We start from the raw sequence: 17,607 nt of genomic DNA, 5'->3' as shown, positions 1-17,607 counted from the left end.
GGAAGAAAGTAACAAATATATTGAACGCAGATGTAGAAAAAAATATCTAAATAATAGTATATAAATGTCGACAAAAACCCCAGAGCAAATCATGGAACACATAACCAAAATTCTAACAAATCCCAAAGAATCACATCCACCTGATTTCATTGTCAATGATGACATGACTTAATATGAAAATGAAAAAATTGCAAAAATGGTTCAACAGTTAGGATATGAATACAGAACAAACGAACCACATTTAAAAAAATTTTAATATATAGTTTTTATATATGAACGGAGAAAATCTAAACAAGACTTATTTTTGTGAGATATGTGAAAAATTGATCAAACCAAAAGGAAGACCGAGATTTTATACTGATGAAGAAAGAAAACAAAGAAAAAATGATTACATGTTGCATAAAGAATGGTTTTGCAATATATGTAACAATAATAAAAATTACACTCTTGCTGGAAAGCATTGTCATTTGAAAACAAAAAAACATCATCAAAATGCTTTGGCACAAAAAGAAGCAGATAAACCATAATAAATATGACTTTTTACATTTCAAGACATTCATTGATTTGGATGCGTTGAAATACCTGTCCTATATTCTTTTGAAAGCAGTTTCATTTTAAACGCACATAAAAAAGCACTTAAAAAATAATATCTATAGCAAGTATATATGAATAACAATATGTCACATTATAGTATGAATAAAAAAGATCTCAAAAAGCTCAGTAAATCTGAACTAATCAAATTGCTTCTCAAGCAAGATAAAAAACCAGTGCTAGCACCAAGGACTGTAAAACCAAGAAAGAGTGTAAAAGAACTTGTTGACTATTTTGAGAGACAGAGACTGCCGGCTCCTCCTTATGAATGGTTACAAGAAATAGAACAATTAAACAGGCCAGTTCCAGCGCCTAGAACTAAGATTGAGCAAACAGCAAAAGCATTAAAAGGTTATACAAAGTCTTATGAAATGAGTATTCAAAATGACAAAGACCCATTGGCACAACTAAATAGTACACGAAAGGCTCTTGCATACCATATCACAAGTGTATTAACATCGATGAAAGGGCTTAAGTTTGCCGAAACACTGAAGGTGACATTTGAAAAGGAAACAGGTCACGAAGAAAGAGTGATTAAAACAGCTTATTTCAACAGTCAACCCCAAACAATAACAAATGACACACAAATTGAACTGGCTTTATCTTTATCAAAACAAGAAATCTTAAATAACATTGCTGTATGGATTTCAGAGGGTTCAGGTTGGACTATTGAATCTATTAACAACCATTATCTCAATGTGGTAAAATATGAACCAATTAAAGGATCTTCTTACATTAAACTACCACATGAACTCAGAAACAGTTCTCAAAGTTTAATAAACATAAAAAACAGTGACAATGAATGTTTTAGATGGTGTCATATTCGACATCTTAATCCTCAAGACAGAAATCCTCAAAGAATAAAAAAATCAGATAAAGCATTCATTGAAAATTTAAATTATTCAGGAATTGAATTCCCAATAACCACAAAGCAGTACAATGAAATAGAAAAACATAATGAGATCAACATCAATGTATTTGGTTATGAAGAAAAACAAAAATATCCCATTTATGTATCAAAAGAAAAGTATGAAGATTGTATGAATCTGCTTCTTATAACAGAAAATGAAAACAAGCACTATGTATTAATAAAAGATTTCAACAAGTTTATGTACAATCAAACAAAGGACAAAGAGAGGAAACATTTTTGCATGCATTGTCTTCAGTGTTTCAGTTCTGAAAGAGTATTAACTGATCATAAAGAAAACTGTATCCAAGTGAATGGCACACAAGCGATTAAAATGCCAACAAAAGATGATAACATACTAAAATTCAATAATTTCCATAAACAAGTACCAGTTCCATTTGTAATATATGCAGACTTCGAAGCTATAACTGAAAAAATACATGGATGTCAACCCAATAATGACAAATCATTTACTGAAGCTTATCAGAAGCATACAGACTGTGGTTATGGATACAAGGTTGTTTGTTGTTATGATGATAAATACACGAAACCAGTACAAATTTACAGAGGCGAAAAAGCCGTTTACAAATTTATGGAAGCTATGCTAGAGGAAGTTAAATATTGTAAGAAGGTTATGAAAAAGGAATTTAACAAACCATTGAGAATGACAAATGATGATGAAAAAGAATTCCAAAAAGCAAAAAAATGTCATATATGTGAGAAAGAATACAATAAAACTGATGTGAGAGTGAGAGATCACTGTCATATAACTGGTCAATACAGAGGATCCGCTCATCAAGATTGTAACCTAAATTTCAGATTGACTGAGAAATTACCAGTTATATTTCACAATCTCCGTGGGTATGACAGTCATTTTATAATGCAAGAGATTGGTGAAATAGTCAAAGAGCATACATATACAAACAAGAAAGGCGAAAAGTGTCAAATGAATATCAATGCCATACCAAACAACATGGAAAAGTATATGGCTTTCATGCTTGGCAATCATCTTACCTTCATTGATAGTTTCCAATTCATGAGCTCTAGTTTGGAAAAACTAGTGAGTAATCTACCAAAAGAATCATTAAAATATACCTCTCAAATATACAAAAACGAAAAGCTTGATTTAATGTCTCAAAAAGGAGTATATCCATACGACTTCATGGATAGCTTTGATAAATTCAATGAAAAGCTACCACCAAAAGAAGAATTTTACAGTATATTAAATGATGAGGATATAACAGATGATCAATAAAAACATGCTCAAAATGTATGGAACACTTTCAATCTGAAAAATATGGGTGAGTACCATGACTTATATCTTAAATCCGACATACTTCTGTTAGCAGATGTCTTTGAAAACTTTCGAAAGACCTGTCTGCAATACTACAAACTAGACCCCTGTCATTATTTCACATCCCCAGGGCTTTCATGGGATGCTATGTTAAAGATGACTGACATTAAATTAGAGCTCATGACTAATATTGACATGTTTCAGTTCATTGAAAAAGGAATGCGTGGTGGAATAAGTTACATTGCCAACCGGTATGGAAAAGCAAACAATAAATACATGAAAACATATGATGAAAAGGCGCCCTCAAAGTATATCATGTATCTAGATGCTAACAATCTGTATGGTTGGGCAATGAGTCAATATTTACCAACTGGCGGTTTCAAATGGATGACTAAAAACCATATTGATAAGATAGACTTAGCCAAGTACACAGAAGATAGCAATAAAGGTTTAATACTAGAAGTCGACCTAGCATATCCAGAAGAACTACATGATTTGCATAATGACTACCCTCTAGGACCTGAAAAAATAAAAGTCAACAAAGATATGCTTTCTAATTATTGTCAAGAAATAGCCGATAAATTTAATGTATCAACTGGTTTAGTTCATAAACTGATACCTACATTAAGCAATAAAGAAAAGTACGTTCTTCATTACAGAAACCTACAATTGTACACTGATCTTGGTTTGAAAATAACTAAAGTCCATCGAGTACTAGAGTTCAATCAGTCCGCATGGTTGAAGCAATATATTGACTTCAATACTGAGAAAAGAACTAATGCTAAAAATGCTTTCGAGAAAGATTTCTTCAAACTAATGAACAACAGCGTCTTTGGCAAAACAATGGAAAACATTAGAAAAAGAGTAGATGTCAGATTAGTGACCGATGAAAACAAACTATTAAAAATGGCTGCTAAACCAACATATGTTAGTAGCAAGATCTTTAATGAAAATCTAGTGGCATCCATAAAATCAAAGAAACACTAACCCTAAACAGGCCGGCTTATGTGGGTATGTGTATCCTAGATCTTAGTAAGACGCTTATGTATGATTTCCACTACAATTATATCAAACAAAAGTACGGCAGTGAAGCTAAATTATTATTCACAGACACAGACAGCTTAACTTATGAAATTGAAACCAGTGATGTGTATCAAGACTTTTGGAATGATAAAGACAAATTCGACAACAGTGATTATCCGCAAGATTCACAATATTTCAACACGATAAATAAAAAAGTAATCGGTAAATTCAAAGATGAAGCGGCAGGCATACCGATAACCGAATTCGTCGGATTAAGATCGAAAATGTATTCATATATGAAAGACAATGACAAAGGCGGAAAGACAGCAAAGGGAATCAAGAAGAATATCATCAAAAAGAACATCACTCATAAAAATTATAAAAACGTACTGTTTAATAATGAACAAATGCATCACACCATGAAAACAATCAGAAGCAACTTACATCAACTTCGAAGCTATGAGCTTAATAAAGTGTCATTATCTTGCTTCGATGACAAGCGGTACATTAACAATAATAGTGTGACAAGTTATGCATACGGTCACTATAAAATCTAAAAAGTTGACTGCTGACGTCACGGCACAGCAGTGCCGGTCTACATACAAGTACCGCAAGAACAATCTGAATGATAAAGTTTACTCATAAAGTTTACTCATAAAGTTAACTAAAATGTCACGCTATGGTGATTATTTCCGTTTGATTTTCTTATGCAAATATTTAAAAACACTTCATGCATGCAACTTCACAAAATAATTGCACAAATTTGAAAAGTTTCACTGAAAAATTTCACAATTGTTGAGTAAAAATGTGAAGCTTGTGGTTGGTTAAAAATCACGGGGGAACCCCCTTTCTTTATTTCCGAGAATGTCATGCTTTGTGATTTTTCTAAGAAAGTCACGCATTTTAAATAACATATAGATTTTCAAAAATATGAGATCATAAATACGAGATCAATAATTGGTAGCCGAAAATACGAGATCAAAAATATGAAACCACAATATGGAAAAACATACGAGATTAAAAGTTGGAAGCCATTAAATGGAAAGTAGTATGGAGTTGGGTTGGTATGAGAACATTTTTGCAAAAATGTGCTCGTACCCCCAAGTCTATAACTACTAACTTCAGAACTATTGATTGTCGGTTGTGTAGCGTTACCCTGAAATAAAATCATTTTCCTAGCTTGAACCAACTGACGAAATTCACGAACATTATAAATAATGCCAAGATGACGTTCACAAGACCAAGAAAACGTGCTATAGTCGCAAGCATTGTTCACAAAATGATAACCATGATAAAGTTACAAACGGCAAGCATTACTTGAGTGAACTCTCCTACGTCAGGAAGCGAACTCGCCTACGTAGGCGAGCTGACAAGTTGTAGGCGAGTTTGCACGTAGGCGAGTTGACCGGTCTTCGATGGTCTCGAAGATGCTCGTGATGAGAATCTGACGTCACGATGCGATCAGCCGCTGAAAAATTGTCGGCTCGTATGGAACACGATTTCAGCAATGGCGGACCGGCGGAAAAATCGTGATTTCAGTCCGACAAATTGTGAGGTTAAAAGCATTTCTGTTGCTTTATTTTAACATGGATGTTTATTTCGGAACCCAGACTACTATTTTATGTTGGAAAAAAGTCAGAAGAAAAGGGTCGTTTTTCGTTTTATTGGCACTTTAAGAAACGCAGAAAAAGGGCAAACAAAGCCTATAAAAAGCCAGCTATCTCACTGACACAGGGCGCAATGTAACAAGCGTTCAAAAACAAAATGAACCTGGGCCCGGGTCAAACATTTAAAACCAGAAGATCACTCGCTTCTACCGCCGATAAACAAATCGGTAGAGCATAGAATTAAATTGGCGCAGATACTGAGGCCATAAGGTCACATTCAGATTACTGCTGAGAAAATCAACACTAAGAAACTAAAAAACATTATTATCAAGACCAAATATTTTCTTGGAAGGAACAGTATCACACAGAAATATAGAGATTCAAATGTAAAGCCTCATAGGGCAAAAAACCATTGCTAAATAAATCCTACAGGAACAGCCTAAAAGAAGCGTCCATTCAAATATTTACTCAAGAGAGCAAAATCATGACAAAAGGCAACAGAAACCAGACCACGTACAAGGGAGTCGTGTAGGCCTGTCAACCCTTTTCAACACTTTGTATAGTCAAACACAGTATAACTCTATTGCTTACTTTCGTGTTATTCTGGTTTGTCTGCTGGTTTTATCAGACAAACCAGAGTAACATGAAAGTAAGCAATAGAGTCGTTTGCAACTACTGTTAAGACAGAATTATGGCTTTCTGGAGGAGGTGCTGCTTATGTGTCTGAATGGCTTGAGGTGCTATCAGAATGCAGGAAAATGGCGTTTTGAGAGCACTAAATTTCAAACCCCCTAGTTTAGTTGGTGCAAATCACTCATGTAAAATCCTGGATCCACCCCTGTTCAACATCAAGTTTCCGAACTAAAGTCTCAGAGAGAGAGAGAGGATTTCAATTGAGGGAATCGGGAGGTATATGCAGGTGGCATTGAGAAAAGGCTTGCAGTTTGGCTTACGCATCTCAACACAAAGGTTTAAGATAGAAACAAACGCCCCCGCCGAACCTAAAAACCTAATAACAGTGGATGGCAAGACAGGAGCCAAAATGTAAAGTCGTTCAGTCTAGCAATCGATGTCGTCGTCGTCAGGAGCCGATCATTAGGAAGGTACAACCTAATTGTGTTTTGGAACGACGTTTTTGTACACCGAGTTATTCTTAGATTGATTTTACAGAGTCTTGCATGAGAAATAAGTACCCATGGGATTGAGAATGGTGACTCCCGCAACCCAAATGTTATTTCAGGCGTGTCTCGGCTTCATCTGTGAAATGCCGTTACGTAGACCTTGTATTAGAATTGTAGGCTCCTAGTTATGGGCTCCTGTCGTTCCTTAATTATGTCATAGTACATTGGAATAATCATACCATCAGTATCATCGTCTGCCGCATGGTGTACGCCATTGTACGCGTCATTTTTCCTTCCACGAAAGCGAAGAGTGGTATCGTTGCTTTGAGAAGTTGTCTTCTTGCGATTTGCGGGCGGCAACGTTGCCAGGAGAATGAGATAGCAGCATCCCAGCCCAGATAAGATGAGATATTTAAATATGTCACCTACTTTCACTTTCGCATCGAAAAGACAGGCAAAGGCGGAAACACGGGCGCGCGGTATCAAAAATCGTAGGTGCAAGAGAAACGATGCGATTTGAAGCAATACGCCAACAATATATGCAATTATGACAACAACGACGATGAAGCAGGGCGCAAGAAAGACCAAACGCCAGAGAAATGTTTTCGTTTCTTCCTTGCTTCTGCGGTGAAATTCCATTGAGAAAGCGATGATATCTAACCATATGAAACATCCCTTGTAATGAAAATAAATGATTAGGGGAAGCAAGCTATACACGTAAAAGACAATTGGACAATTTTGGCCAATGAGAGTGCAGAATGTAACATGATCGCCATCAAAACAGAACGGCCGTAGCCACACAAAGAGGCGAGCGAATTGGAAGATCATGAAAAGCCGAACATTAATTGGCATTTATCCGTCAAAAAGCGCTGTGCAATCCCGGAGTAGAGTTGATGTGATAGGAAATTTATCTGGCCTTAACACTATAGTGTTTTTATGGAGATTTGATCCGTTGCTTTGTGATGCGAGAGCAATTTGTGGGACGAGGTCACCGCGAGTCACCAGCCTTTCTTCTCTTTGTGAGGGGAAATGACAACTAACAACATCGCAAAAATTCGTAAGCCACAAACCTGTCTAAAACGGACCCAGTTTACGCTCCGCATTTCCGTCAACGGTATCTTCCGGTCCAGATTGTACGAGTTCGAACGTAAAACGCTTGGAAAATTGGAAAATAGGAATTTCTTTTTACGACTGGGAAGAGAATATTGTTTCCACACCAACTGCTCGAAATATGACATTTTCTTCCAAATGTTAGCGATTTATGGACGATTTAACAAATTGATGTCAGTTTTTCATCCGTCTGTCCTGTTATTGATGAATTTCGTCATAACATTGTCAAAGTAGCTGTGGATCCACGAGGCGATAGCCGAGTGGATCTGTCGACTACTTTGACAATGTTATGACGAAATTCATTGTCAATAACAGGACAGACGCATGAAAAACTGACATCAATTTGTTTTTTACAACAACAAAAGGACATAGGGGTCAAAACTAAGTCAAAACACGAGAGGAACGCGAGCCAAAAATGCGAGAAACTTCAATTTATGCCGAGAGCGGTGCCCTAACAGAAAGTAGAATCACGGAAGCCTAAAAAAGCTGACGTTTGGGGGGTGTGCATGCTGCTAGGACAGGGTTCACTGAATCACGTCACAGACACTAATGTGTGGATTAATTTGGCCACTAAAGTCGCATTTATTACAAACCGATTACAAGTACCAATATGTCAAATTAGTAATATCTCATTGCTTAGTGTAAGCTGATAGTTTTTGATTCAGTGAATTAAGTTAGGACGAAAAACAGCCAAAAGCCACAATTTATGGCGAGCCCCATCCCAAGCCGCAGGCACGCGCACCAAAAGACAACACATTGACACAGCCCCTACAATGATAAATGAGGAATAATAAACAAGGACTTGTCGAGCGTCGCTACTCACACCTAAAACCCAGTAGCATATGAGTCTGGATTTTTTGCAAACTTTGCCACGTACAATCTCGTACCCAGAGTCCTCGGGCTTTTTGGCCAGCGGGTGAGCGCCCGGAGAGACTCTGGGATAATCGACTTGAACTATATTTTTGATTGGCCGCTTGCGTAACAATGGCAGTCCGACAGGAAGTCGGTAAGTAATTCGGAAGCCCCAGAATTTGGAGGGAGATTCAAAATCAAAAACTAGTTTCAGTGCTGTTTGATTTTTCTACCTCAGAAATATATGAATCACCAAAATGATAAAACGACGAGGTTTGAATTATGTCTTATACCGCGTGGGAATTTTCCCACACTGCTAAAAAGTGATTACTGTTGCTGTTGCAAAAGTACCGTGGGAAAACATTACATCAGTCCCTTTGAGGAGAAATCCGTGGAATAAGGTCTTGTCGAAGCCATTCAGAATTACGGAAACATCAAATTGTAGAAGAAGAGGACATTTGTGTCGTTTCCACAAAAAAATTGTCGATCGTGTTGCTTGCACGATGGCATTCTCATTGCATTCTGAACGATGGAATGTACGCTGAAACACTAAAAATACACTCACCGAAAGCGTCAGAAGTTTCATCTTCACTTGCTCTTACAGCAAGCCAATGATCATTTCTCCAGTTTCTTTGTGTGTAAGGCTAAAATTCTTGTTTCTCGAAGACTTTCAACCCGCCATTTCTACTGTGTACGGTTTTCTCGTTTCTGTTTCCGGTTAATAAACTCAAGCATACGTAATAAGACCGGAACCCACGTTTTCTGGGAAAATGGGGTCGATTATCCCAGAGTCTCTCCGGGCGCTCACCCGCTGGCCAAAAAGCCCGAGGACTCTGGGTACGAGATTGTGCGACGTACAGACTGACTACAAGATTTCGTTGCCATAAACTTCAGCTGATTTGGTTGGGTTGGCTGGTGCAAACCAATTTGACCCCCAGATGCTTATGACATAATTTCCTGCAAAATGCAGCAAGTGCCAATTTCATAAATACATCATTATAAACTGCAGTATTTTTGCTTCAGTACTGCTTCCTAATGATATTAATAATGGGAAAAATCATTAGTGGCTGTTATCATTAAGTCAGCTAAATAAAAGATAAACACGACAGTTCAATGTTTTTCAAACTTATTCTGACATAATTTTAATATTATTATTATTATTATTATTATTATTATTATTATTGTTATTATTATTATTATTTGCAGAATGGTCCCCAGCTGATACATCTGGTTCTTCAACTGACGCCGAATCCAGTAAGAGAAAAGGTAAAGTTAGTGTTTCCAATATCCCCAAGCTTGTGGACAACAAAAGGAAACACATGGAAAAAAGTCTGTCCCAAGCACAAAGGGATCACCTTCTAATGAGTACCGCAAAAAAGGATATGCACTTAAAGAAAGACATGTTAGCCGCATTTGAGCGATCCAACAAAACATTGGACGACTCAATATCAAAGATGACAACATGTCTGACATCCCTTGGAGAAGGAATCGCCTCAGGAATGCGAATGCTACCCATGGCACTAACTAACCCACCTGCTAACCCCAGTCCTGCAATGCCCTATGCACAACCAAATTACCCTCCACAGTATAACAGTTATGGTAGATTCAATACATCCCTCCCTATGACACACAACCAGGTGATCTGGTGACGTAATTTAGAGGACCGGGAAGAAAAATTTTAACGCCGTATCCCATAACCGCGCGCGGCCTTAGGTGTTGTTTCCAAACTCCCTGCAGTATTGCCATCGCCAAAAATCAACAGATCATTACGTGTCTACGACATTTCCTGTTACTGAATGAACCGTCAAGTAGACCCGACAAGATCTAACCTCGCCTCTGCCATGTTGAATTCGAAAATAAGGCCGAGCGCGGTTGTGGGATACGGCGTCAAAATCTTTCTCCCCAGTCCTTCGAATTACGTCACCAGATCACCTGGAAAGCAAGCTATGAAAATAGAGATGCATTCCCCGCCTCCCATTATCAACGTATTGCAAGTGGTCAAGAAAGTGGGCGCTCCAGCCCTTGTGCAACAGGCCCAATTTTATCGGCCAGTCAAACCTTGTATGAAGGTGACAATAATGACAGTTATAATTTTTAAACTAGCCATTAATGAACTTTTTTTTTTCAATTTTAACTTGTAACTTCAAGGGTATTAAGAGACAATATTTGAGGATCACAGCAAGAAAAAGTTGTCGTAGAAAAAAAAAGTGAATATAAATCAAGGTTAAGGTTTACTTATGTTTTTTTCTTTTTTATAAAAAGATGTTATGTCTAACCAAAAGAAAAGATTTCAATGTTTTATTTCAAATTGTAGCAATATCCAGGTTTACATAAACTTCTATTAAATCATGGTCAACATGCAGTTCCAGAAAATATCCATACCCACACCACAGGAGGTCATTAGATTCCCAGAAAGTATGAAGGTAAAAAGGAACATCCAAAGGGCTTTCAGAGGGAAAGTTCTAACCGAAAAAAACCTTTGTGGAGGCAAGGGATATTTTCTGGGACAACACAGAATTATATTGATCACTTTTTGTATTGTTCTTAATAAATTATGATAGATTGTATTGTGATAAATTCTATTATTGAATGAAATTAAAAAATTCACATTAAGGATAGTGCCTGGAGGCATTTTTGCACAGTTTATGACTATGCCGGAAAAGCAGATCCTAGCAATGGCTATTGGAATCTAAAAAGATAATTGGGGCTAACCACCCTTTTTTTTTAGAGATAATTAATAAACAGTAATTTTAAAGTGCCAAAATACAAAGCAATGTATGGCATTTTTTATTATTTTAACTCTGAAGAATACATGGTTCCCCCCAATTTTCTTTTTAAATACTACATGTAAGAGCACTTGCTAAGTTCTACTTTCTCTGCATAGTTTTAAACCGCACAAAGATATCCCTGTATTGGTAGGCACCACCAATAGGAAACCTGAGTATCTTGAGATGCACAGAAGGTATGCACAGTAACAAAAGTAGGCACCGTCCTTAATTAAATTTAAATTTTCCATGTCAAAATTATAGACTATATTGAGAACATGGATAACTGGGTAACAAAGTAAAAGATTAATGTGGAATGTGCTGCTTGTAGAATTGTGTGGTGATGTTCCTCACATGAGCGCCCTCGGCAGAGTTGAAAGAATATAGGCGGTCAGGAGCATCCTCAGGCTGCAATCTGTCGCATGCAACTTGCCGTGCAACTGCATCATCTTCTATGGTCATATTTTGCATTTCACAGAAGTTGTGCAGGACAAAACAGGCATAAACAATGGATGGGACAAAAACCAGGCCCATATCAATTCTTTCGTTCAAAATTTGCCATCTGGCCTTAAGCCTACCAAAAGCACATTCGATGGGATTTATTGCGCTTCTCAACATATTGTTAAAAATAACTTCTTCATTTGTGCGTGCATGGGGGTACTCTTTCATACAGTAGGGTAGAAGTGGATAAGCCGGATCCCCTAACAAGGTTACAGGTACCTTGTCATACCCTGGAAGAAGTTCCTTGAACAGCATAGGTTTCTTTTCCTCTTTTAACAGTCTGTTTACCCTGGAATTTGCAAAAACCCGTCCATCATGTACACTGCCTGGCCATTTCACTTCAACATCAATAAACAACCCTCTCCAGTCACATAACGCTTGTACATTCAATGTATACTTTTGTTTATAGCTAAAGTGGTCGTGAGGATTTTCAGTGGGTTGATTTATTGCAATATGGGTTCCATCAACACATCCAAACGCTTGTGGAAATCCATATTTATCTTCCATGCCTTTCACAATATCTTTCATTTGCTGCTCGGTTGACGGGAGTTTTATGTATTTTGGTCCCAAAACCCTGGCAATGACATCACAGATTTACGTACAATCACAGAAACTGTACAACGTGCGATTCCAAAAGCGTTTGCTGTCATAGAAAGCGAACCTTGGTCTTTTAAAAAGTACAAACTCAAAGCGAGTTGCTTTTCCACTGAGAGCACATCAAGTCCTCTTGGGCTTCTGCCAGGCTGAAGGTAAGGCCGTATTTCATCTGCTAGCGCTATAAATACATCACGATCCATTCTCAAATTTTTCTTCCACTCTGACTCGGGCAGAATTCCGTTGAAGAGGTTCTGCCACCACTGTTCTGTGCGACCTGGATTTCGCCAAAGTCTTCCTCGCCGGAAAACTGCTCTCCTTCGTACGTATCTGAGTTGTGCCACTGCTGCATTGGACTGGTGAGCTGCCTGTAGCGTCATTTGCTGTTGACGACGTCTTTCTTTCAGTAGTAGGGAGTTTACGAAGCAGTACGCGATGCAGCCTAAAACGTCACCGGAAGTAATTTGTTCACAAAGTACGTCACTGCGCATGCCTGGCGCTAAACGACAACGCGTCTTCTTTACGTTCAGAGCACGAGGTTTGCACTTGCAGCGTTTCGAGAAAACGTGAGTAGTTTCTCCGCAATTTGACCTAGAATTCAATTTACTTTTTCTTCTTTACAAGCAAGGCTGTTTTCCTAAGTCCGTAAAAATGTCATTTGTTGTAAAAAAATAGCAAAAAAAAATTTAATTTGCCTACTGTAGGTCAATTGTTTACCGCGCTATGATGAATGGACAACACGCAGACCCGCCGAGTTCGATACAAAAGTCGAGAACTGGCAAGTAAGTCTAATTTTTGTTTATTAGAAGATTCAATTTCCCGTCCTGCTTAACTATAAGATTAAAGTGAGTTTAAAGTTTATCTTCGTTGAAAACAAACTAAAACAGATTTCTTTTTTTTTTTGTCACGCAGTAATGTGATGTACTGGACAAGCGAGCACGATATCCTGTTATGCAGAGAGGTTGTTTCCGACAATCCGTACAAAACAAGAAAGGGTTCGTCGCAAAGAAGCGAAATTTGGGATAGAATAGCGAACACTTTGATACCCGTCCCAAGCCTGTCTTTGCTGTGGACAAAAGGTCCGGGAGGGATCATGTGGGTATTTTAATTAACCGAATCAAAAAGAAGTTGAGAGCAAAGGAAAGGAGCTCGGGCATCGCGCCGCCCAAGTCCACAGAACTTGAAAACTTGGTGGAAGAAATTTTAGCGCTCGAAGAAACAGCTGATGCAGAAATGAAAGAGGACGACGAAAGTGTGAAAGGAAAGGCTGAGAAAGAGAGGGCAAAGGCCACAGATATGAGACTTAAAGCACTCGAGAAAGTGTCGGAGACGATGAAGTGACATTCCGATGAAAATGATCAGCAAAAAGTAAAGAAAAGAGAACGGAGAAGTGGCAGCGAGACCATGTTATTCCTGTCCAAAAAAGCGGAAAAAGACCAGGAACTTAAACTTGAGGAACTTCAACTGAAAAAAGAGCAACACGATTTGGATCAAAAACGTCTACAGGCGAGCATTGACCAGCAACGTCAGTTTCAACAACAACAAAGTGAAATGATGCGGCTGATGCAAGAGCAACAACAACAACAGCAGCAGCAACTCTTAGCATCACAACAACTGATGTTGAGGCAGCAACAAGATCAAGCTAAAGCACTGATGAGTTTGTTGGACAAACTTGTGAATAAATAGCCACCTAATTTACTTTAAATTCACAAGTAATGCTAGTAGAACTGTCGTTTGATTTTTAACTGGGCAATTGCAAACCAGTTTTTATATTTTATTAAATTTTGTGCTTGTTTTGATAAGTGTCACGACAAACGTTTTCTGTCAGCGATCAGTGTTTGTATTTCAACAGTGGCACCGCATTTTTCTTGTGCGGAGGAGCCCGCCTTTCCTTATTTCCTTTAATAATTGTTATCTCATTGGATGACAGACACCTTGCCTTAAAATTCCCTTTTATATTTGACATATTCGAAATATTTTCTGGCTAGAAGAGTTGAATAAATTAGTGAAAATTTATATTCTAGATCTGTTGCGTAAACTACAATAAAATTCTGTATTTTCAGTCTGCTATAAAAGCAACTAGTGATACTTCATTTATTTGAAAACATATTTTAAGAAAATCCCTAGGGAATCTAGGGAAGGGAGTATGTAGAGGGGCTGATGAGGCAAACCTTTTTCCAAGAATAATTGTAGGCCAAATATTAAGGTCACATTTCTAAAATGAAAATCTCTCTTGCATGTGGGTTTAACAGTACTCGTCACTAGATTAAAATCAATGTAACTATTAAGATACAATCAAGGTGTATTCAAAGAATTGTGAGTCTTTTTAGTCCGTAGGCTGTTGTCGTTAATAACTAAAATGAGTAATAACTGCAGAATACCCCCATTAAGGATCCTGAGTCTTGTGCACAAACTCTTTGGTAGTTTGGAAATGCCGGGAATGCACTGTAACAATGAAATGAGCTGAAATTGGGGATATGACATTCTACAATCTAGTCAAAATAGAATTACGAACAAGTAAGTAGCCGAACACTGATATATATAAAGGTCATGAATTTGGGTCTCTCTGTATTGCATTCGTCTTCAGAAACCTAATTAAAATAGTCCTGGATTTGGGGAGGATCTATTCCAAAAAACTTCGAAATACTTGATTGATAAAGACTACTGTGAGCGTTTCTTAAGAGCGCACACACAATGTACATTTTGCCAACAGGACTTAAGCCGATTTTTAAGTTTTTCTTGAAATCTAGGAATGCAAAGTAGTTCACGATGTCCCCAAATAGCCATTCTACGGAAACTCTGACTTGGCTCATAGGCCTTGTTGAACAGTTCTTCTGCTGGTGTCAAATTAGCGCCTTTGAAGGGCCCTTGTAAATGAACACGCAAAGGGTACGCAGGGTCGCCATAAACGCATAAGGGTGTCCCATCCGGTGCAAACGAGTATTGCGATAATTCTTGCAGAAGTCCTGAGTCAACTAGCATACCACTATCGTGTCTCCTGCCCTCGACTGGACCAAACAGACTTGCGATAAGCCCATTTGGTGCAACTACGGACTGAAACTTTATCCCATGCACCCTCTTATGTCCGTTATAGAGAATTCTCTGGTTTTGATCTGGCTTACATAGGGGTCTTACTGTTCCATCTATGAAACCCCAACAATTTTCGAGTGGAGCTCCCTTATCATGTATAGTGGCAGCGAAATGACGGAGACGGTCCCTGGAAAGCCATGGCTGACATAACTGTGTGAGTAGGTGGCTATATTCATTGAATACATAGTCCATCAAACGGTTTGTAATCATGCAAAGTTGTGGAACAGGTCTCCCGAATCGAGGTACCATATCTGCAAACCGACACGGGTAGGCAAAACGGTTCAACAACGCACTTAAAGCCTCCATCCCGTCCACAAGAACGCCATTGAGGCATTTCATTATTTCTGGAATATCAAGAACTTCTCCAAGTAAATAAATATCGTTCTTAAAAAAGCGAAACTCAGCCTAACACTCATCATCTGTCATAGAATCAAGATCGAAACGACCATACTTCCAGTAAGGAAATTCGAGATTTCCAGAGGAATTTAAATCGTACAACAGGGCGAACTCTGTATCATCAATGCTTCTATCTTGATATGCAAACAATAAAGCTTCCTTTGCCTCTCTGAATGTTGCCATTGTATGAAGTATAACTGATACCAGCCATAAAACGAAAGTGTGTTTGGCAGAGTTTGAAGGATTTGCGCTGCTCTGTCTCTGGGCTGTCGTCGCGTTCGCATCCGTAACTTTGTTTTTCCCGCTTTCGTGACGGCGTTCTCGCCCCGGGCCCTTCTCGGTTTCGGTGTTTCAAAACTGCGTCGCGTCCTCGTTCGTAAAGTCCCCAGTAACAAAAACAATAACCCATAGCACTGAAACGCCGCCGCTAAGAATGTGAGCGCGAGCAAATTTAAGTTTACCGCCAAAACATCTCGTTTGTCCGCCATTTTGGTGTTTACATGCTAAGCGACCGCGCGCTGGCTTCAGGTTTCCGCGGTTTAGTTGACAGAGATAGCCCCGGGGATAACCCTACACATGTAAACGAGAGCTATCTATTGACCCTTCTACCCTTCTAGGAGGGTTACCCTCCCTCCATGTAAACAGGGCGTTACTCGCCAAACAGTGAAGCATCTGTGTCAAATGATGGCAAGATACCGGGTTTTAGTAATTTACTTTTTCTGTCAAGTGTTATAAAGTTTGACAATGAAATGAGCGAAGTCAAAACAAAGATCACAATCGCCCAACTGTTGAGGTTGACACCTTGTTTAGGCAAGGTCAAAATTTACTGTCCAAGACGCGTACGGCGTTATTTATCACCAGATAATTCCATCATTTTGGAAATAGCAGCTACTTTATTATTCATCTGCGTTACAATTTTTCACTGATTTTGGGGCTCATTTTGAACTCAAGCACGCTTCCAACAAGCCTGTGAACCCTTCCTGCTTACAGAGCAATACTAAAAAAATTCTCCCATATCACATTTCAACCTTAAGCTCGAAAATTCAATAGACAACACGATATTATAATTCACAAAGGCAGAAAATACCACAGAATCCTTTTCCAGCGAAAAATGTATGCATCGTTTTCACGTGACGTCATCATTTTCTAAAATCCAAAACAAAAGAGCCACGAAAGTTTTTATCCCCATCAGGCATAAGAGGCGGTAAATTTGTAACCATTTGCAATTTTAAAGCTCAATAGCGTGCTTTGTTTGGAAACCAGAGCATTTTTAATTTCGGAGTTATAGCGGTGCGTGACACGAGGGCACGATCGAGTTTATTGAGAAATATATATTTATCTCATGGTTTTGAGCCTTTTTAGAATTGAAAGCATTAGGAAAAGTGCTTAGGTAAATAGCTGTTTGTTCAGTATAGATGATCACTCGCCTAGATAGCCAAAGTAAGTAACAGATGTTGACACTATTTGGTGTGCCGCTCGATTTTGTGGCGGTGCATTGGCTTGTGGGGTGGACTGCCCCGCATTTAAAGCATGAATGCTTGAAACTGCATCCCCGGCAAAATTGTCCGGACTGAAAACGCCAATACACACCCTTGGGAAAGGACTGAAAGGGACGCTGGTTGGGCCGCCGGGCACGAAAATCGGAATTGTAAGGTGACCTAGAGGGGGTAAGGGAGCTATGTAAAGCCTGATGCCATAATTCTCATGCTACATTATTCTATGGATATCGATTAGGCTTAGACTGGCGAAGAAACCT

The 17,607-nt window shown here is 38.5% G+C and overlaps 1 protein-coding gene and 1 pseudogene across 3 annotated transcripts in view; both read right to left on the bottom strand.

The window, feature by feature from the left end:
- LOC138020290 (uncharacterized) overlaps window positions 1-9,106 on the bottom strand; it is a 37,619-nt gene extending 28,513 nt beyond the window's left edge. The window contains exons 1-2 of one of the 3 annotated variants that reach the window (XM_068867304.1): window positions 9,071-9,106; window positions 6,783-7,218 (exon numbers count right to left, since the gene is read on the bottom strand). In XM_068867304.1, coding sequence (XP_068723405.1) covers window positions 6,783-7,218; window positions 9,071-9,091 — 457 coding nt within the window. In that variant the 5' untranslated portion in view covers window positions 9,092-9,106. Of the gene's footprint in view, window positions 1-6,782; window positions 7,245-7,613; window positions 7,662-9,070 lie in introns of those variants that run through there. The other 2 variants (XM_068867297.1, XM_068867310.1) reach the window with 2 other exon arrangements.
- A 2,470-nt stretch (window positions 9,107-11,576) lies between these two features.
- LOC138037226 (uncharacterized) lies at window positions 11,577-12,856 on the bottom strand (annotated as a pseudogene).
- Between the last annotated feature and the right edge of the window lie 4,751 nt (window positions 12,857-17,607).

Source organism: Montipora capricornis, chromosome 2 (genome assembly GCF_036669925.1).
Source record: "Montipora capricornis isolate CH-2021 chromosome 2, ASM3666992v2, whole genome shotgun sequence".
Classification (NCBI taxonomy): Eukaryota; Metazoa; Cnidaria; class Anthozoa; order Scleractinia; family Acroporidae; genus Montipora; species Montipora capricornis.
Note: the sequence above shows the minus strand (reverse complement) of the source record. Positions and strands in the feature narration are given on the sequence as shown.